At 42.3% G+C, this 21,206-nt stretch overlaps 2 protein-coding genes and 1 pseudogene across 4 annotated transcripts in view; 2 read left to right on the top strand and 1 right to left on the bottom strand.

The window, feature by feature from the left end:
* Positions 1-21,206, bottom strand: part of LOC1279018 (kelch-like protein 17) — a 40,006-nt gene that overhangs the window by 807 nt on the left and 17,993 nt on the right. Inside the window, exons 1-8 of one of the 3 annotated variants that reach the window (XM_061662236.1) lie at positions 20,658-20,778; positions 19,571-20,438; positions 11,434-11,632; positions 10,877-10,973; positions 10,567-10,688; positions 7,174-7,288; positions 4,319-4,425; positions 12-1,000 (exon numbers count right to left, since the gene is read on the bottom strand). In XM_061662236.1, the coding sequence (XP_061518220.1) occupies positions 12-1,000; positions 4,319-4,425; positions 7,174-7,288; positions 10,567-10,688; positions 10,877-10,973; positions 11,434-11,632; positions 19,571-19,596 (1,655 nt within the window). In that variant the 5' untranslated portion in view covers positions 19,597-20,438; positions 20,658-20,778. Of the gene's footprint in view, positions 1-11; positions 1,001-4,318; positions 4,426-7,173; positions 7,289-10,566; positions 10,689-10,876; positions 10,974-11,433; positions 11,633-13,835; positions 13,896-19,570; positions 20,439-20,657; positions 20,779-21,206 lie in introns of those variants that run through there. The other 2 variants (XM_061662235.1, XM_318675.3) reach the window with 2 other exon arrangements.
* Positions 16,529-17,044, top strand: LOC133394020 (odorant receptor Or1-like; annotated as a pseudogene).
* On the top strand, positions 17,585-18,550 carry LOC1279017 (odorant receptor Or1). The gene is made up of 4 exons (XM_318674.2): positions 17,585-17,813; positions 17,888-17,976; positions 18,032-18,104; positions 18,179-18,550. The coding sequence occupies exons 1-4, from the start codon at positions 17,685-17,687 to the stop codon at positions 18,233-18,235; spliced, it is 348 nt and encodes a 115-aa protein (XP_318674.2). The 5' UTR covers positions 17,585-17,684; the 3' UTR covers positions 18,236-18,550.

Genomic DNA, 21,206 nt, shown 5'->3' with positions numbered 1-21,206 from the left:
GGCTAACATACCTTCGCGAATGCATGGCACTGATCGGTTCCCAGGCGTTCGTGCGCAGATTGAACCGTTCGCCCGTCTGCATGCACATCGTACCGTCGCTGCCACCGATACAGTACAGATAGCCGTCCAGGGCGGCCACCCCGCAGCTGCTGCGGCGCGAAGTCATGCTCGGCACGGACGACCAGCTGCCGACGCGCGGATCGAACCGCTCCACCGACGACTGATAGTTGCTGGAATCGAATCCACCGAGCGAGTAGATGCAGTTGTCCAGCACCGCCACCCGGCAGTACCGCCGCCGCGTACTCATCGCCGGACAGGACGTCCACACACCGGTCAGTGGGTCGTACCGCTCGACGCTGCTCAAGCAGGACGCTCCATCGTACCCGCCGCACACGTACAGCAGCCCATCGAAGGCGCACGTGCCCAGACAGGACCGCTTCGTGCCCATGGGCGTAATGTTGGTCCACTCGTTCGTGAGCGGGTTGTAGCATTCGGCCGTCGCGAGATCGTTCTCGCCGTCGTACCCGCCCACCACGTACAGCAGCTTCCGGAGCGAGGTGACGCCGGCCCGCGACCGGCGCGAAATCATCGGCGAGATCGTCATCCACGCGTTCGTCTTGGGGTTGTAGCACTCGCACTCGTTGTGGATGGCGAACAGGCTGCCGCCGCCCACCGCAAAGATGTACGATCGCATACCCTCCGGGCGGCGCTCGAGCGTCCGCTGGCTCACGAGGGAGCTGCGCTGCTCGGGCAGCAGGTGGTACTTCATCGCCTCCAGCAGCAGCTCCTTGCAGTGGGACTCTTCCCGCACGAGCGCCTCCGTTTCGACGCAGTTCATGAGAAACTCGCGGCTGACTAGCGGCAGTCGGACGTGCGACATCAGCTCGGATATGTGCTTCTTGCGCTCGCTGAGATCGTGCTTCACCCAGTTCAGCACCGCCATGAACACCTTCTCCTCCGAGCAGATGTTTAGCTGGCTGTTGGAAATCAAATCCTGCACCTGGGTGGGGAAATGGGAAGAGAAGGGGAAGAGAAAAGTTAATCAATCGTTTTTTTTTAATTAAGTATGGTTTGTTACGTTATTTCTAGCAATGTTACTTGTCTGTCTATCATCTTTCTCTTTCGAAGTATATTTGTTCTCTTATTAGAATTCTTATTTAATCTTCATCATTCCTTTTTTTCTATATTTATTCATTTAATAATTAATTAATTTCGTTAACATTTTTTAACGTTAACGTTCGTTCGTTAATTTTTTATTTCGTTTATCATTTAATTATTTTCTTATTTAGTATTTATTTTTATTTATTTATTTACTTGTCTATTTAATTTTTGGTGCAAAAAAGTTATATAGTTATTACATTTTTTCAATAACAAATTATATTAAACGGCTTCTGGTATGTACTGATATTTTACTACTAACACACTCATTAAGATTGGTCATTGGAGCTAGTCTCATGGTAGCCTTGCCGGTTCTTACAACTCCGTCAGTGGATCGTCGCCCATCCGGACTATCCTCCGTAGAAATAACTATCTGATTGACGTAAGCTTTGCTTGAAAAGTACTTGTTTTGTGCCGAACACGAGAGCAACAGCCAGGAATAAACAGAAATAATGAAAGTGTAGGCTACAATAGAGAGAGAGAGACCCTTAGAAGTTTGCTTTGCTGTTGATAAGGTCTTCAATGTCCAATGGACCAAACATTAACGACCCTTTTACATGACTCCTCTTAACCGAAGGACGAAGAAGTCAATGTTGTGCAGCTCATTAGCCCAAGCTGTACTTCTTTTCTTGTGGTTTCGAGTGGGCATAAAAGCATCATAATTGTAGCACACAACAGGAAAATCTGCATTGAATGGATCTCTAGATGGTCCAACAGACCGTAGTAGTTCATGATGTTCCTGCTAAGACGTTAGCATACTCAAGAGATGAGTGAACAATAGTACAGCAAATCCTTAAGATCGTTAGACATGCAACAAACAATAATTCCGTCAGCTTGTGAATTCGATTATCTTGGGCAACTCTTGTTCACCCTTTTTGTATATGTTTTGTACAATTTGTCCATGGGAAATTTTTCAACAAAAATCTTACTGTTAATTGCAGTGCTACTAATGATATAAATAAGTCGGTTATGTTCTGCTATAATTATTGTTGGACGTAATATTCAATTAAGCGCCAATCTAATGTAGAATTGTAATGGTAAACTGTTGACTAGTGCGTTCCTAAATGTATTCTGGTCAATGCAACAACTTTTTTCTCTATGATACTCCGTTCAATTGGTGGCAGATTCCGATTTCAGTAGGTTCTAAGATACAATCGCTAAAAAAACTTATCACACTCCGGTAGAATAATTCGACTTGGGTTCCGTTTGAATTTAAGTAGGATTCGATATGGATTCGTTAGTGGGATTCTCAACTGGGATTCGAAAGAGACTAGAATATTAAACATACATTGAACAAGGGTCTTGCTGTTTACCATAATAAAACCAGTGTTATTTCGTAAATAAATTGTACGATTCACTATTTTTGGACATATTTAAGGAGAGAAATACACATTTTTTTACAATTAACCCTCTTTTATTTGAGAGCCGATGGGACTGCGAAATAAGAGCGATTTTTGAAATTCGAGAGTTTTCCGAATAGAGGGTATTTAATTTAAATATTTTCACATTCCCGTATTGTCTACAAAATCAATAAACAATTTAATTGAAATTAGAACAGGCTGTAATGAGGGTCGAGAAGAAACCGCAAATTTCCGAAGTCGAATCACGCAGTATCCAGTCAAAATATAGCAAATGTTCGTGTAATGTTAAACGCAACATTAGAAGTTATAGTCACAAGCTATATCATTTGATTTGATATTGAATAAAGGTCCGCGTATCTCAGGGACTACCTGTACTAATTATGATGTAAGTATTGAAATGTTAAATGATTAAGAGTAAAACAGAAACTCCCCCCCCCCCCCCGATGCAAACAACAAAAAACGCTATACCACAAAGATTCGAATCCCAAGCAGGTTTGGGATTAGAAGATTCGAATCCCTTTAGAGATTAATTTTTCTCATCACTAGAGGTTTGATTGCGACTGGATAGAAATTCATATGAAATTGAGATTCGGATTCGCTTGAGTAGTGATTTCAGATTCCTAATGTGTGCAGTAAAAATTGATTAAAAGGCATACAATTTTGCAATTATTTTCGGCGAATTTTACATTAACTCGTTTCTCGAAACATAAAAATTACGTGCATAACTGCTTGAATTCTTCCCCCTCCTGGGAATGAAAAGCTACATGTCCAAACATTACGCACTTAACGAGAGCACTAAAAATCAATAGCAATGATGAATGCTCCCACAACAACTGCAATGGAGTTTGGATTGGTTGTTAGCATTCGTTGAATGCATCTGTATGCAAATTTCCTCACATCACACTGACACGCACCAGGGAGGGAGTGTGTAGTCTATTTTATCAAATCACTTGTCCACAGAACTGAATCATGCTTTGGAATCGATTCAACGCAGCATACCTCATCAGTTGGAGCATGGAAGCTGACACAAAGATTAATTAATTTTTCACGCAAAACAAACAACCTGTCGTGTTTTTGTGTCGAGATCTCGGAAATTGGTATTAAATTATAAAACAGTACTGCTGTGTTTGCCCGCGAATCACCCGTTGACATCGTGCGACGATGGTTTCACATGCTCTCGGGCACACCTCCGCGGTAGCAAAGTTGGAGCAAAAGCACTTTAATTTACGGCATCGTCGTTTCCGATGCTCTACATTCGTTTGCGGGTGAGGGAAATGTATGTACGTCCACCGTTGCCAGGAAGTTTGATGTACGGGAGTGAGTCGTGTGGCCAAAATGCGTTCCAGGAAATGTATTCCCTGCCGTTCTGGCCTGTATATTTCGATTGTTTTTCGATATGTTTTCTCGTGAAGCGCCATTCGCTGAGTTGGTGGAAAACAGAAAAACAAACACTGAAACTCGTAAACCTATTTCCCGAATGATTCATGGCCATCGAACGCTTTTCGACGTGCTGGAGGAACTCTCTTTCCTCGCTACTACTATCCAGGACAATGCTATAATACGGGAGGACCTGCCTATTATGCCATCCACCTGAAAATGTAACCTAGTTCGAGGGTTCCCCAACTAGTGTTGCGTATTATTTAATGCTTGCCGATACGCATCGACAAAGACAGCCGTAAACGTTTCGGGATGACTTGCGCTCTGTCCCTGTTTTCCAGGTCCTACAGTTACGTCGATGCGTATCACTGTCCTAAAAAGCGCACCACGCGGCCACAGGGGATAAGTGAATGTTTATTTACCTCATTAAATCCGAGCAATAAAAACTCCTCCGTGCCGACGACTTGCTGGAAGTTCTGCAGGGCGTACCGGTGGGATCGGGAGTGTAGTTCCTTGCACGAGTGAGCATCTGGAGGAAGTAAGGAAGACAGAGAAGACAATACATGAAATGATCTAAAGATGAAAATGAGAAAATCGGTTTATTGCAATAAGCAGCCCTTCTTTGGCCACCCAATATGGAGGAGCATTTGGCAAAGCGAGCCATATTAAAGGCTCACCAAATTGGCGTTACACCCGGTCGCCGGCACCGGCCAGCGTTAGATTATGGAAATGGAATTGTTTTCTATCCGCTCTGAGCAATTTGTTGGCACCGTGTTGGGTTTGGCCTTTGGAGAAGACTTTTCGTTCAATGGAATGCGTTTAGTAAACGGAGCAACATGAATAAAAGAATAACCTGCTTTTGTCTAGTTATTAAAGGCATAAAGAGGAGAGTTTAAGCAGACGCTCAGCTTAAATGGACCAAACAGAAAGTAAAAAGGAAGAAAAATAATGTCCTTATATTTTGTAGTTTGACTTTTTGGGAAGCTTTTTGAGGTTTATGCTGCCTTTGGAAAACAAAAATTCTTTAAATTATTAAAAAAATTTACAGAAAATAGATAAATAAACAATCTATGTTTCAGCAATAAAATCGTAATAGATCTTAAAAAGGATAATAATAAGCTAAAACACGACCTTCATGGTACGGTTATATGCTGCTGGATGAAGCTTTACCATTCTGTGACAGTATTCTTAAATTATCGAGCAAATAGACAAGCGTAGGGTACAACCAGTGCTGCAAAATGTCATGAGCATCACGAAATATTCACCAACGAAAACAATGCACATATCCGTGATAGTTTGATGCTCATTGCTGATACTCAATGAGAGTGCGTCATGACATGCCGAATGTGACGTGCGAATGCTTGAGTCAAACGCGATACTCTGGACTGACAAGCTCAGCTTAATGCCGTCACAAACATGACTTTTTTTGGCTGAGAACCACCAATACTCAACCAAGCTCAAATCTGCGTACGTATACAGCTGTGATGATCAGAGATGAGACTCAGTTGGTGGATCAATCACATGCTTGGTGACATTTTGTTTTGCACCCAACTCTTGGTCACTCACTTGGTCACGACATTTTCTGTCGGTAATAATCACGAAATTCTTGAAATATACTTGGCGTGTGGTCGCAAGCAATAAAATGAGCATGCTTTCTCGCTCTGTCTGCTTTGATTGTCTGTCATTATGTTTCATGGAACCACTCACAAGCACCGGATATCTCTCATGACCATCGTGATGATCACCGGGAAAATGTCGCAAGCAAGTGACTTACCAAGAGGTGATTGCACACAATGTCACCAAGCATGTTATGGTCGCACCAACTGTTCTCACCTCTGATCATCCCAGTAGAGCTCGTGACGCTGAAATTATTTGGTTCAGCCGGAATTTGTCATGATTATGTTAGTAACATGTTGCAGAACTGTTAACAGTAAAAAAATCATGACGTAGTCACTGGCCAAGCGTTGGTCGCAAAAATGTCATGAAGCATTGGATTGGTCACACCAATTATTTTGGCTATCACCATTGATGATCACAATTGAGTACGTGACGCTGACATGGATTTTTTTTCAGTCAGATTTTTTTCGACAGTGGCATTTTGCAGCACTGGGTACAACTTTCAAACTCTCTGGGGGCCCAATCGATACTGTTATTTCAAATAAAACCCATGACACTGGTCGCCATTGCCTTAGTATGCTAGTGGGTGAAGTAAGGGTGAAGTAAGTAGCAATTTTGCCTTTTTGGAGCGAGTCCAAATTCGGTGGCAAAATTTAATATCATAACCATCGAGGGTTGGGGTTCTTGTCTCTTAGTCTTAGTCTCTTAGTAGGAAATCGCAAAGTCATGTAATAATCCATACCATGGCTGGTATTATTGAATCCGTTCGTAGCGGCGGCGTACGTCCCGACACTCATTTTCCTAACGTACTAGATGGTTGCTACAGTTATTCGCCGCGGTGTTGTAGGAGCGGGCGCAAGAAATGTGTTGCCATCCCTAGAATTTCATGTGAGCGCCGTACGTTCCCACTACGAACGGATTCAATAATACCAGCCCATATCTCCAATACAGCAATGAACCGTCTACCTTCTCTCATTTAGACAATCATTAGATGCAATCAACTAAATTACCATTCACGCAACTCCAGGCCATTGGAAAGCATTTATCCCCATCCCTGTCGCACATCGACCCGCACCCAATTAAGATGCATAACCAATGCCGGAAGCGAACCCGAAATCGAATGCATCGATCGAACGACCTCACCTTCCGGGACAAGATGTCGCGAACGGATAACGGTCACGTCCGCTTGCACTACAAGGTTACAGTACCGCTTGCGTAGAGGCGGCAACACGTGTTACGCGCGAAACGCGTTGGCGGCGGCTTCGTCATCGTCGTCACACAGTCTATGCAATATTGCATGGCCGATGATGGGGTGCAGTAACACGCGGTCTAGTCGGGGCGAAGTCAATTACGTGCCGCGGGCAGCACAGACAGACGATGACGTTGCGGCAATTAGGCGCCGTAAGCGGTCAATGACGGCGACGGCCCCCGTTTGGGACAGACTATTACAAGCTATTAAGCAGACGCCACGGAAATACGGATGAGCTCGGATAAGTGGAGCTGTGTGAAAGTACCGAGTACCGGCGCAACTAAGTAATCGGTCACTCTTCCCGCCCACGGGATGCACGCGTAAGTGCACAGGGCCACCCCGGTGGCGTGAAAGTTCTACGACCCCCTTTTTTGTTGGGCTTTGGGCATTGCAAATAGGATTGGTACGTACCGGCGAAGCTTCGAATTCCCAGACAGTTGGAGGGATGGAGCTGACGTAGCAGAAACTTGCAGCACGCTTCACGGACCGACTGGATCTGCAGCAGGCTCGAGGCGGGAAGAAGTACCTGCATGAAGAGAAAGGAAAGAAAGGTTCAGGGCGTGTTGATTAGTACTTTTGCGTGCAACGTGGAGTAGGGTCCGTTGATCTAAGTATTGGCGGCAAAAAAGATAATATGAATTTTAATTGACCACTAATGAAAATAAATGGGATGACCCCCTTTTGGAAGTGTACATTAAGAAGAGAGCGATTCAATCAAGTCATATTTTTGCATGGTAATATCGTTCATCAAAATCACATGTAAATTTCCGTTTCTATATATTGGATACCAAATATCAAAAATCGATCGATGAATCATTTACAATCAAAATAAAACATACGTTTCATTCATTGTAGCAGTAATTTTCAGTAGAAGTGGCCAGTAATAACTCATGCAAGAGTTATAAGCTTCCTTCCGAAATGAATAATTCTTCCGTCTTTACAAGCATTAATACAATGAAATATTGCCACAATAAAACTAATTTCTATTCTTCTCAAGAATTGTATTATTAACTGGTATTCAGCCGTACCGGCGAACTCGTTCGTTCCTGGGAACGTTCGCCGCGACGCTCATTTTCACTCATTTCATAGCCCTCTAGATCAAAATTTAGAAAACCGTATAGATTTTGTTCTGCCCAATCTAGTGGTACAACCCTGTCCACTCATGAGCGACGAATGTTTCTCGTCGAACGAGTTCGCCGGTACGGCTGATTATTGAATCCGTTCGTAGCGGAAACGTACGACGCTCACATGAAATTCTAGGGATGGCAACACATTTCTTGAGCCCGGTCCTTCAACGCCGCGGTGAATAACTGTAGCAACCATCTAGTACGTTAGGAAAATGAGTGTCGGGACGTACGCCGCCGCTACGAACAGATTCAATTATACCAGCCATTCAGCCGTACCGGCGAACTCGTTCGACGAGAAACATTCGTCGCTCATGAGTGGACAGGGTTGTACCGCTAGGTTGGTCAGTACAAAATCTATACGGTTTTCTAATTTTTGATCTAGAGGGCTATGATGTGAGTGAAAATGAGCGTCGCGGCGAACGTTCCCAGGAACGAACGAGTTCGCCGGTATGGCTGATTATCTTTATAACTTACAACTGAAATGGTCTTTTATCATCATTATAGCTTAGCATTATAGCTTGTCCCCGGTCTGGTGGTACAGTCGTCAACTCGTACGACTTAACAACATGCCCGTCATGGGTTCAAGCCCCGAATAGACCGTGCCCCCATACGTAGGACTGACTATCCTGCTATGGTAACAATCAGCCGTACCGGCGAACTCGTTCGACGAGAAACATTCGTCGCTCATGAGTGGACAGGGTTGTACCACAAGGTTGGCCAGTACAAAATCTAAACGGTTTTCTCATTTTTGATCTAGAGGGCTATGAAATGAGTGAAAATGAGCGACGCGGCGAACGTTCCCAGGAACGAACGAGTTCGCCGGTACGGCTGAATAAGTCATTGAAAGCCAAGCTCACTTCACCAGTGGGGTAAAGGCAGGCCTTGACCGACAACGGTTGTTGTGCCAAAGAAGAAGAAGAAGATAGCTTAGCTTAATGAGTCAATATATTAAAATGTTACTACTACGCAGTAATAACGCAAAAAAAAACAAATAAATTAGGAATGAATATCAATACATTACTATCAACTTTAAGGGCCTCCTATGGGTTGTTGGATGCTTCCCATCCCATCCACAATGTATTGATCGTTCTCCACATATTTTTGAATCGTTCGCACAGAGTATTGGCAACGTCTCCGCCTTTTGACTCAAATTATTATGAAAAAAAAAATGGGAAACGTTAAATACATCATGGGAAGCATTAAGCAAATGACATACAATTGGGAACCAATGAAAAACTCATGGAAAACCCAGTATATAGTTGTGTAAAGATTCAAAGATGTATTTTCCCATCTCTGTATACAGGCGGTCCCCGAGATAGTACCCCAATACCACAGTACCTCCAATACGCGGATTCGGAGATACGCGGTTTTCTAAATTTGACAATTCTTTGAGCAAATTGTTCTGATTCGACACATCAAGTGTAAATTGCCTAATAATTTCCGTTTTGATCGAATGTTAAAATCTATTTCAAAAGATTTAAAACTGTTATATACAGTCAGAATCATATCAAATAATTCATAAAGTGACTAAAACCGCCCCCTATTTGCAAAATTACACGAAAATTAGTGATATTTTAGCAGGAAATCACGAGATTCGACTTACGCGGAAATTCAAGATACGCGGTATTTTGCGGCCGTTTTCGGTCCCCATTTAACCGTGTATCTTGGGGACCGCCTGTATTCTACATTCGCCAGTATAGATGATACTTAAGCATATTCAAAAGTTCCGTTGGGACACAGCCACCAATCAATGAGTAATAAATATTTTAGTTACTCAATTTCGATACTGTCTAATAATTGTAAATTAATTTTAATTTAATGCACCTTTACTAGAACTTCATGTATGCTTGAGAAGAGTTTTAAAAGTGATAAACATACTCTTGTTTGTTGAAGAAATAACAGCTTTCTTCAAAGTAATAAATAAGAACTAGAGAGGGGAAAAAGTGAAATGTTCGTGAGATTTATGTTTATTCAAATACGCTCAATTTCTATTAAGAAAAAGTGATACAGGGTTTCCCACGATTTATTGGTTGGTTCCCATAATTTTTGGTTGCTTCCCATATTTTTTGGTGTGTTCCAACAATTTTTTGGGCATTTCCAGAATTTTTTAGTTCAATTGTATTGATATCCAATCGGACGATCCCAATAAATTATGAGAACGAACCAAAAATCTATGGGATACGATCAAAAAATCGTGTGACGCGCCCAAACAAATGAGAACCGAAAAATAAATCGTGGGAAACCCTGCTAGAAAGCTCATGAAAACCTTAATTTTTATGCAGTAGTGCCCTTTTTTATGCAGTAGTGTTTTACGACGATCAGGTAAATCAGTTTTGTTACATTTTATGAAAATTGATGCTCACTTGATGTCGATGTTAAATTATTGAGCAAAGGTTAACGAATTATTACAATAGTTAAATTAAGAACCAAATCAAACTAAACCATTCTACCGTGTTAACATTATGTAAATGAAGTATTTTTTGTAATTAAATCATGAAAGTACATTGTTTTATTTCATCCAGTTCATGCATGATCTAATAAATGGCAAACGGTGCTCTATGATTCGAAAACAAAAGAGAATCAATCGATGTTTGAAGGTACAAAAGGACACATAGGCGCACTTTCCTTTAATGATTGGTCGTACCGATGTACCGAAGTGGCCAGATCGATGCCTTACCTGTACGTTATCCTCGGTGATGGTGATCTCACCACTGTACGCGTACTCGATGAGCTGCTTCAGCGACGAAGGGTCAATATCGTGCAGCGTGACCACGTCGCAGTTCCGCTCGAGCATGTCGTCTGTAGAAAATTGAATATTCCATTAGTACAGCACACTACTACCACGTTCGTCGACACGTCGACGGTGGACGGATTTGTCTGCGGATTGTTAATTGAATTCGCCACCCCATGGCAGAAGGATAATATTCCCATCGTAGCAGTGTGTTTTGCAACGTCACCTACACTTACCCGTCCCCACCTACACTTACCATTGAACATGGCGTAGAAGTATGGCGAAACTGAAGCAAGTATGACTTTGTGTGCATTGATCGTTTCACCCCCAACTTCCAGCGTAACATCGCACAGCTGCAAACAGGGAGAATAGAGAGAAGGGCGATGAAAAGTGGTGCAACAAGCAAAAAACCGCAACCAGCGTTTGGTGCAGAGTTTCGGGGGTTGATGCGGAACTCGGCGGTTGCTGTCTAGGGTCGAACGAACGAACGAACGAACGGAACACTACGCAGACTACGCACCAATTGTACTAAATGGAAAATCCTGTTGAGTCTGAGCCGACTGAGCCCTACTCTACCATTGGTTTTACGTTTCAACTGACCCGTTCGTGCCAAAACGCTCAAGCGGGAGGACACAGAATCGTGCCAAAAAACTCAAGTGCAGCGTGTTGAGCCCCGGACTGAGCCGCAAATTTGATTGTCATAATTTGACTGTTGAACCTGTTTGACTGGTGGGAATGGCAATGTCGACACCCCCCGGTCGAGTTGCGCGGTGTCGGCCAACAGCAGCCGGATGTACGTTGGCAAAACGTTACCTGTGCATTCTGCCGCATGCGATTGATGGCGGAGAAGGAAGCTATGCAGTGACCGGGGTTCTGGTGGTGGGCCTGCGGCAGTATGTCGTCGTTCGACATGTTCGGTGGGCTGAGATCGCTGGGGGTTTGCGTGGAGTTGCATGTTACAGTGGTGACATCCTCGCCGCCGTTTACCGTTTCACCGTTGGCAGTCGGAGACCTGGAATAGATTTACGTTTACGCTATTAGCTGCCGGCTTGTAGGGGAGTGTTCGCGGGGATTAGCGATTCAATGGGGGAAATGGGGTGATTTGAATGTTGCAGCGATTCACACGAATAAACTTTGTATCATCCAACAAGGGATAGCGTGGGTCGTTAATTAACATTTATCTGTAGTTTAAATCGAACAGCGATTTAACCAATTGATTGGAGCTGTTCAGGCAACAGTTTTTGGCGTATAAATTTCTCAACAACATGGAATAAGCATTCGTTGACACGACTGTTGGCTTACGGATTATTGATCCATACTTTTACCATGCTAGTTGCTTAATAAAAACGATCCTAAGGCGCAATGGTCGTCTGAAGATTGAGGATTGAGGCTACTGTACGAACGATGCTTGGTGTTTTGATAGCATAGAATCGTTTTAAAATTCAATAATTTGTTTGAAGTAAAGCTCTTAAAACAGTGTAAATAAACTTTTATACACATTTATTCAAATATTTTACTTATTAGAAAATAATCTGGCTGTTATAGTTTTTATGGGTCCTCGTCAATTGACCTCTGATATGCAATTATAGGGATTTTATCAGTCAAAATACTGCATTATTGTTAGCGTTTTGTGCGTGAAGTCATTTTTGAAGCACTTGTTGTTGAAAAGTGCTTTGAGAACGAACGACAAGTATTTGTTCTTATATTTTTGATATGTACTGTCTTGTTAGGTATTTCATTCGAGCATTATCTTTCATGCGTAGTCTATAATTGCAATAGATCTTGACGTCGAGTTGCTGAGTATTTTTTGTAGTTGATTCGTATGCCAACGTTCACATTTGGAGTTCATTTGATCAACACGAATCTAGTCGAAATCAGAATTGAATAAGCCTTCCAAGGAAAAAAAACAACCCTCGATCTGTACCGCTGATTTGAGGCTGTTTAACGAAAAATCGTTCCGATGTCGTAATTTGTGGCTGATTACGAGATAGACGGAACTTTACAGACCTATGACGCTTCTTAACAATCACTTGGTACTCTTTGGAACCTTGCGGCTGGTTAGCCTGATGTGTATGGTTCATGATGGAACTTGAAGGCTTGTTTATAAAGCGTACCGTACTTGGTGGGACTTTATAGCTTTTTAATGCATGACATGGTGGCTCTTGTCAGAGTGTCAAAGACTTACACCGTCAATCATCTCATTGCTGCTGCAAAAGTTCTTCTTCTTCTTTTGGTTCAACAACCGCTGTCGGTCAAGGCCTGCCTGTACCCACTAGTGAAGCGAGCTTGGCTTTCAGTGACTTATTGTTACCATAGCAGGATAGTCAGTCCTACGTATGGCGACACGGTCTATTTGGGGCCTGAACCCATAACGGGCATGTTTTTACGTCGTACGAGTTGACGACTGTACTACGAGACCGGCTGCACAAGTTAGATTTTTTAATTCAAGAAGGAATATTAAATTAAGTGATTGTGATTTTACAGTAAATTGTGTGAAATTTTGTATAATTCATGAATACAAAGGATTTAAAAATATACACATGTGCTTAAACGAAACAAATCTTGTTGTTAATTTCATTGATGATGCATTGCTTGAAAATAAATCGCAAAGAAAAATAATCCCCGGCACCCTGGCATAAGGAAGCTGCTTAGGCGCTATTTAGAAGGACCACCTGGAACTTTGATGCTGTTTATCTGATGCAAAAGGCGAATTCAAGCAGCGGGCTTTAGCTTTGGGAACATGCTTTCTCGTTCTTTCAAGCCGACCATCAAACAACACAGATTTGGTTTCTAACTGTCACAGATTGCTTGAATTAGTTCTTTCATTGAACTGATTAGTTGTCGTTCGTTCTTCGCAACTCACAGCATGATTTTTATGTGACTGAACTGAACTTTCAACTGCTTCTACTATATTTTTAGATTATTCCTTTTTCTATAGCGAATAGCCCAAAGAACTATGCATATTGCATGAAATTACATTGTCGCAAGCCATAAAAAAGCGAAGAAACGTCGTAAAACGCAACCCCACGCCATTATTTCCATAACCCACAGACACGGATGCGATCACCACCATGCATTCCCCGCACGTAAGTAGACGATGAGCTGGTAAAAAGCAACGAATCTACATTCATTTGCACTTCATTGAATTGCTTCCAAGTGTTTTAATTTCACTTCCACTTCCTACTGTCTCTCTTTCTAATTATATTTTTACGTACTCCCGGTACTATGGCCTCACCAGTACGTGCCTTCCATCATCTATCGTTAAAAACAGACTAAATAAGGCGAAAAAAGAACCCATCGGTTTGCTATTCTTATCAAGCGAGCGAACGACACAGCATTTCACACTCGCTTTATCTTAATCTGTCTGTCAGGAGATTTTCCCTTATCTGAGCAAGTCTCAAAGTTTGCTTCACTTCCATTAGTGGTTGTTCCACTTTGGAGCTGTGCTTGGAAGCACTTCCGTTGCGTGGTTCGAGTTTCTCCGCAGGTGGAGGGGAGGGCTTGGGTCACAAACAGCAGGATGCCCACTTTACGTTGTTGGCAGGGTGAAATGCGACAGTTGTAAAATTTATCCCACCCTGCGGTATGCACAACGTCCCGCTCCGGGAGCTTTTGTTGAGCAGCGTTGCAAACCCGACTCGAAAGCCCAACCACTCGAAAGAACATCTGTCCATTTCAGAATCGATGGCACATTTCCGGTAGGATGAGTATTTCAACACGGTGATGGAGGAGCTGCTGGAAACAGTGGTTGTGGAAGTGGAGGGACATAAATTGAAAAAAAGAAGAAGATGGGGTTGCTCTAACACTTCGAAGGAAAGCAGTGGAACATCACGGCATGAGTTTTACAACATGTTTTTCTGCCGCGGGTGGTAAATGTAGTATTTTTTGTTTGCTCTTTTACCATCCAAAAACACACACCAGATGGATTCGTACGAAAGTATCGAATCTGCTGGTCATGGTCACAGTAAGGGCGCTGAAGGGAGCAGTTGCTGGCGCCAACAAAATAAAGCTCCAGAAGGATATACCCAAGCGATAGAATGCTGCTGACGTGGAGATTTCTTTTCCAACTTTTGCAACGGGGTGAGGCAAAGATGGAAAAAGCATTTCAATGAAATTATGGTATAATATGATTTGAGGACGGTATTGGATAAGGGGTCCTGTTTTTTTTGCTGACTAAACATATCTTAAATACGAATGTTTCATTGTGATTGCTTTGTGCTTGATGTTCTTTTCCGAAATGATCGAGTTTTGGGACAGTTTGAACAGCTTTGTTCATTTATGTTGAAATCTAGCCCATTTTGTATAGTGCTGAACGACGAAGAACATACGAAAGTACCTCGTCCGAACACTATCAACATTAATTATACCAAGCTAGAAGAAGATATTTATAGTCAAGCCTCAACATCATAGGAAACTTTAGCAAAACCATTTAATTTACATGATGATAAGTCCCACCTCTTACCCCAGCACAGGTTTGAGAAGGACGAAAGTATCTTTACGATAATATTACTCTAAGGTAGTTTTTGAATAAAATAAAAATTTACGTGCAAGTGGTGGCATCGGACATCATTCGAAAGAATCTACTAAGTCATACACACACCCAAGACGACCGACGTAGATTCATCTAGAAAAAACGGGTCAGCTCCATCGAACACGTCAGGACATAACTGCGACATGCGTATGGTCAGTTCCACTAGTGCCAACACTGGTTCCAGGGCACTAACTTCCGAAGCAGTAGAACCTAATGTATTGGAAATTATTAGGACATACTGCAACATGCATATGGCTAGTTCCGCTGGTACCAACGATGGCACCAGGACACTATCTGCGGCCTGTAAAATCACTGTAAAATCTATACGAAATGGAATGAATAAATTCCATGCAAGTTGTTGTAGCAGTACAAAGCACTACATTAAAGCGTTCCTTTATCACAAAAACGGCAGGTGAGGGCTGGATTGCTTCAAAGCATTAGAAATATATAATTTCAAAGTCCATAATCTCCTTAAAAGATAGACAACAGTAGAGAACACATTTAGTGCTCTTCTCGTTCGAGTTAGTTGCCTTCTCAAGTAAGCGTTTAATGCTCAATTGTTGTAGATTCGTTGGATGACTCTCGCTACGTGCTATAGTGGTTAATACTTCCAATTAGAATTCATAATTAGTTTCCAATTGTCCACGGAAAACCCCACAAAAGAAAAAAAACTTGTATCTAGGTTGGAATTTTTCGAGAACAATTGGACACTTCATATGAAAAAGGACAGCTTTTTCAAAATGTTAAATAAACACCGTTGGATCCTTTGTTGGATTTCAGTTCTCCAAATTCTGCAGAATAATTCTGCAAATTTTACAAAACTGCTCAACCACCAATAATTCCAATTAATCATCTGAACATTTAAAACTGATAATTAAGATGAGTAATTGCTTCGTCATCACCTAAGAAATCGATTAGTTTGGATAAAAAGAACAAATTGAAATACAATAAAGTCCCTGAATTTTATTCGAATAACGGCTTAAACTCATTTATTTCAACAACCTTTGAGAAATTCCTCGTTGAAAATTGGTCTCCTATAGTTCTGCTAACGGGCCACTTCAAAAGCAAGAACTAACAAAATCATAATTATGGTGCAAGTAAGCTCCAGTACCAGTAATCGCCATTAAAAACTTTTCCTCAATTTGCGGCTCGTTACCGGCTAAATACAGAGCAGTGTCCCGGGAAGTGAACGTCGTCGCTATTAGTATAACAAGGAACGCCCTCCGAAGGTGTGTTGAAGGACCTTTTCAAATTGAAACCAAGTACTGAACCAGTTTTAAATTGGATAGTTATAAAATGAGCCGTTCAACGGGCAAGGTTCATTTGAGTTTCATCTTCGAGGAGAAATAGATCAGTGCTTCTGTTTCACCGAAAGTAATGAAGCTGAACAAACTGAACCCACGGTGGGATGCGTACGACCGACGGGATTCGTTCTGGTTGCAGTTGCTTTGTTTGAAATATTTGGGCCTATGGCCACCGGAAGATACGGATCAGGCAACGCGGAACCGGTACATCGCGTACGGTTGGGCTTTGCGGATCGTGTTTCTACATCTGTACGCTCTAACGCAAGCCCTATACTTCAAGGATGTGAAGGATATTAATGTGAGTCTGTAGTTAGCTATTAGTGTTCCACCTGTCCATAATCTGTCTTTTATTGGGTAGGACATCGCAAATGCATTGTTCGTGCTTATGACTCAAGTGACGTTGATCTACAAGCTGGAAAAGTTTAACTACAACATCGCACGGATTCAGGCTTGTCTGCGCAAGCTTAACTGCACACTGTATCACCCGAAACAGCGCGAAGAATTCAGGTAAGCCTGCTGGGAAATATGACTAAAAAGAGTGCTAACAAACGACTCTCCTCCAAATGTAGCCCCGTTTTACGATCGATGAGTGGAGTGTTTTGGCTGATGATCTTTCTCATGTTTGTGGCCATCTTCACCATCATCATGTGGGTTATGTCGCCAGCCTTCGACAATGAACGTCGTCTGCCCGTGCCGGCCTGGTTCCCGGTGGACTATCACCGTTCGGACATCGTGTACGGTGTACTGTTCCTGTATCAAACCATTGGAATCGTCATGAGCGCAACGTACAACTTCTCGACCGATACCATGTTTTCCGGCTTGATGCTACACATAAATGGACAAATTGTGCGGCTTGGTAGTATGGTTAAAAAGGTGAGTTACGGCGACTACTTGCCTCCAGTAAGGACAGGGAGTTTGTTTCCGTTATGCTATCATTTTATCAGCTTGGACATGACGTCCCTCCCGAACGCCAATTGGTCGCAACGGATGCGGAATGGAAAGAGATGCGAAATCGCATCGACCATCACTCCAAAGTGTACGGTACGATGTACGCTAAAGTAACGGAGTGTGTGCTGTTTCACAAGGACATCTTAAGGTACGAATTGGGCCAATTAATTGTGTCATTTAAAAAGCTTGACCCAACTTTTCACAGCTTCGGCGATGAAGTGCAGGGCATTTTCCAAGGATCTATCTTCGCGCAAGTATGCGCGTCTGTAATTATCATTTGTATGACACTGCTGCAAGCTACCGGGGACGATGTTACGATGGCCGATCTGCTGGGCTGTGGGTTCTATTTGCTAGTAATGACATCGCAAGTGTTTATTTTCTGTTACGTAGGGAATGAAATCTCCTATACGGTAGGTTGGACACGTGGAGGAATTAAATGTTTGGGAAGAATATCAATACCAAATAGTATGATGTTTTGTTACAGACGGATAAATTTACAGAGTTTGTTGGGTTTTCCAACTACTTCAAGTTCGATAAGCGTACCAGCCAAGCAATGATATTTTTTCTGCAAATGTGAGATAGCGGTGTATTTGTGCAGTCAGTACATTAAATACGTTCTCTATTTCAGGACTCTTAAAGATGTTCACATCAAGGTGGGAAGTGTCTTGAAGGTTACGCTAAATCTTCACACATTTTTGCAGGTATGTAATTATGCTGTGGTATTTAGCTTGAAATAAGCTACAAACTTTGAAAGTAATTTCAATCTGTTTTGTAGATTATGAAGCTATCGTACTCCTATCTGGCCGTACTTCAGAGCATGGAATCAGAGTAATGGTGTTAATATCCTTAATGTTGAAATTATATTTTGTTAGATTTATTGCATAAAGTAATATTTAATTTTATACATCAAACGTAAGCCCGCTAGTTTTCAATTAGCCTTTTCCAAAATTTATCAAATTGATTTCGAATTGATTGCAGAGTTTTAGGAATTTAATCTGATAGGATATCTTGTTTATCCAATAGAGGTGTGGAAGCGTTCCCAAGCCATTCGTTTGATAGTTTATAGCACCGTCGAGCAGTTGATCGCTGTGATCGCTAGGCGCACCTGATTTTATCTTTATCTCGCACCTGTTATGGCAAGGGCGCTTTTCACACGTTTCACACAATATAATGCACATGTATAATGCATTCTTACTTTAGCATTTTTGTTACATATAATACCAAAATTATGCATTTTTATTCTCACGCAACGATTAGAGGATGACTTCACAAAGGTCGATCTAGTGGTAGGAGGTATACAATTATACCTCTCAAAATCTCACAGCAAAATAAGAAACAAAAGGATACCAAGCATATCCTTTTTTTTACTTGACAATTTCATTTGATTTATGTAATAAAGCACTGCACGTCGACTTCCTAAATTTATTCATGAATTCATCTTGAAGCAGAATAAACGTTCATTAGAATAATTATACAAAATCGGAACGCTTTTTTGTTAATAAATAAAATAAATCACCACGTTTTCATGCAATGTAATGTGAAATATAAAAATTCTATAAATTTCATGTTTACTTCTACCTGATCTCTAAATGGACCTTAAGGTATCAAGCAACTGGCAAAGCTTTACGAAGTAGTGCAATAAAAGGGCTGTAAGAATAAGCCGATTTAGAAAAAGAAAACACTAATGATTTAGAATTCATCCATGGGAAAGAACATAATGAAAGTAATAAGTGATTTTATCACATAATAGTACAGTGGTACAATTCTAGTGTTAGTCATAAAATGTGATTTTTTTTAGTTATCTTTTACATTCTGTTAAGGTACTTATAACATATGAAGGAGTAAAGCCGGAGAAAATAGACTTAAGAATGTTGGAAAATCTCAAATGACCTTACATCAAGGCCTGCATAAATACGCATCTCAAGGAACAGCCTGATTAAAGGATTGAAATATTCAGCGTCCGTTGTCTATCGCGAGGATCTCAAGATGTTTTGCAAAAAAGGAGCAAAAATAATGCTTCTCTTTGAAGTAACATTGTGCTTCAAGTGCTCCGTAGTTGCTGTCCGCTAGCAGCTACTCGAACACTTGACGGCGTCTAGACGTCTTGTACTTGTCTCAGATACATCTTAAAAAAAAACAAAAAAAAACAACGTTCGATGGCACTTACGTGTTGGATTTGACGGGCAGGAACATTTTCTTGTTGCAAGCGACCAGCTTAGACAGATGCTTGATGAGAAAGATCTTCACCTTCAAGGTGCATATTCGGCGCGGTGCCGGTGCAACCGCCGTCGAGGTGGAAGGTGTCGGCGAGCACCTGCCTGCCGGTGGTCGTTGCAATGTCGAGCACGATCCGTCCGCTTCCGGCGGCGTGTCCTCCAATGGAAGTGCTGTATTAGTGGAGCTACCGACGTCACGCTGCGGTTGCGGTTGCTGTGTAGTGCTGGACTCGCCTACTGCTACTGCTGCGGCGATGCTCTGGTGGTTGCTGTCGTTGACGACGGTGGTGGTAATGATCTGCTGCGTAGCGGTGGCGGCGGTACTGATCGAAGCAAGCGAGGCTAGCTGTGCGATGGCAAGCTTAGGCTGCTGGCAGGGCGTTGGCCGCTCGGGAGCCACTTGAAGCCGGCTGCGGTGCTCTTCTAACTCTACGCTCACTGTGTGCGGTTCGTCCGTCAAGGCAGCAGCTCTCGAGCATCGGACTAGCTTGGTGCAGCTGGGCAGGGAAGCCGTCGGTGAACCCGTCGCGGAAGCCGCCGAGGCGCAGGATCGATCCACTTTTACGGGCGTAACGGCGCACGAGTGCCGCTCGGAAACAAACCGTCCTTCTCACTGTCCTCGCGCTTCTATCTAGCAAACGCGGTCTTTCGACACTTCACGCACCACTGACGTCAACGGGATGGGAAAACACGATTGCTGTTGGCGCTCTCCAACTCTGAACTACCGATGAAGTTTGCATGCATTAGACGAGCGCGGCTTACGGATGATAATGCCTTTCCTTGCCTGACCCTGGCTGAGCGCTACCACGTTGACCGATTCTATTTTGGAAATTGGGAAAGAAATAAACAAAACAGATAATAAAAATGAATCGCTCTGAGCCGGTATGAGGAGTTCGAGCGGCGAAAGAAATGTGTGCGAGCTGGGATGTTGGTGGTGTGGGATTGGAACGGGACGGAATTGTAGAATGATAGACTGTGTGATTGCACGAGACGTTTAGTACACATGTGAGTCTCGAGCGACTCGTCCCAATAGCGAACCTTTCCAAGTGCGAACGATGACGGTATGGGAATGGGCGATAAAGATGATAAATTATGCAGACTCATTGTGGCCTTCGGAGGATACACGAAAGCCGAACGTGCCTGGGATGGTATCGTCAGTAGACAAAAGGATTGAGCCGAGAGAGGGTAACTCTATCTCCTTCTCACTCTGGTGTGTAAGGGCGTTTTGTATGTATTGTCGGAATTCGTTGAACCGATTAAATATTATAATATGAAATACGGCTGATCCTATCGCACACGGACAGAGTTTTGTGAGATTAATGTCTGTTATTGGATAAGTCCAAGCATTTATTTTACTTTTTATTCATAACACGATAGCTAAAAAATAGGTCTTATTGCTGATAAATCCAGTTTCCATGTTTTTATTACATAGAAGCAGTTTAAGGATATGATATGCGAGACAACTTATGTAAATTAGTTTAAAGATCAAACAGTATATACAATAAAAACAATTCGATGTCCTCAATCAAGATCTTCCAAGATTCTTTTATTCGGGAGTAAATATTTTTTAATTTATAATTTTAATGT

The sequence above is a fragment of the Anopheles gambiae genome, chromosome 3 (genome assembly GCF_943734735.2).
Source record: "Anopheles gambiae chromosome 3, idAnoGambNW_F1_1, whole genome shotgun sequence".
Lineage (NCBI taxonomy): Eukaryota > Metazoa > Arthropoda > Insecta > Diptera > Culicidae > Anopheles > Anopheles gambiae.
This window is presented reverse-complemented; position numbering and strand designations above follow the sequence as displayed.

Bases quoted from the DNA above. Each gene is read 5' to 3' on its own strand.
- LOC1279017 (XM_318674.2), top strand. From the start codon at position 17,685: ATGACACTGCTGCAAGCTACCGGGGACGATGTTACGATGGCCGATCTG. The intron at 17,977-18,031 runs GTGAGATAGCGG...TCTCTATTTCAG, and splicing joins ATGATATTTTTTCTGCAAAT to GACTCTTAAAGATGTTCACA. The intron at 18,105-18,178 runs GTATGTAATTAT...TCTGTTTTGTAG, and splicing joins ATCTTCACACATTTTTGCAG to ATTATGAAGCTATCGTACTC.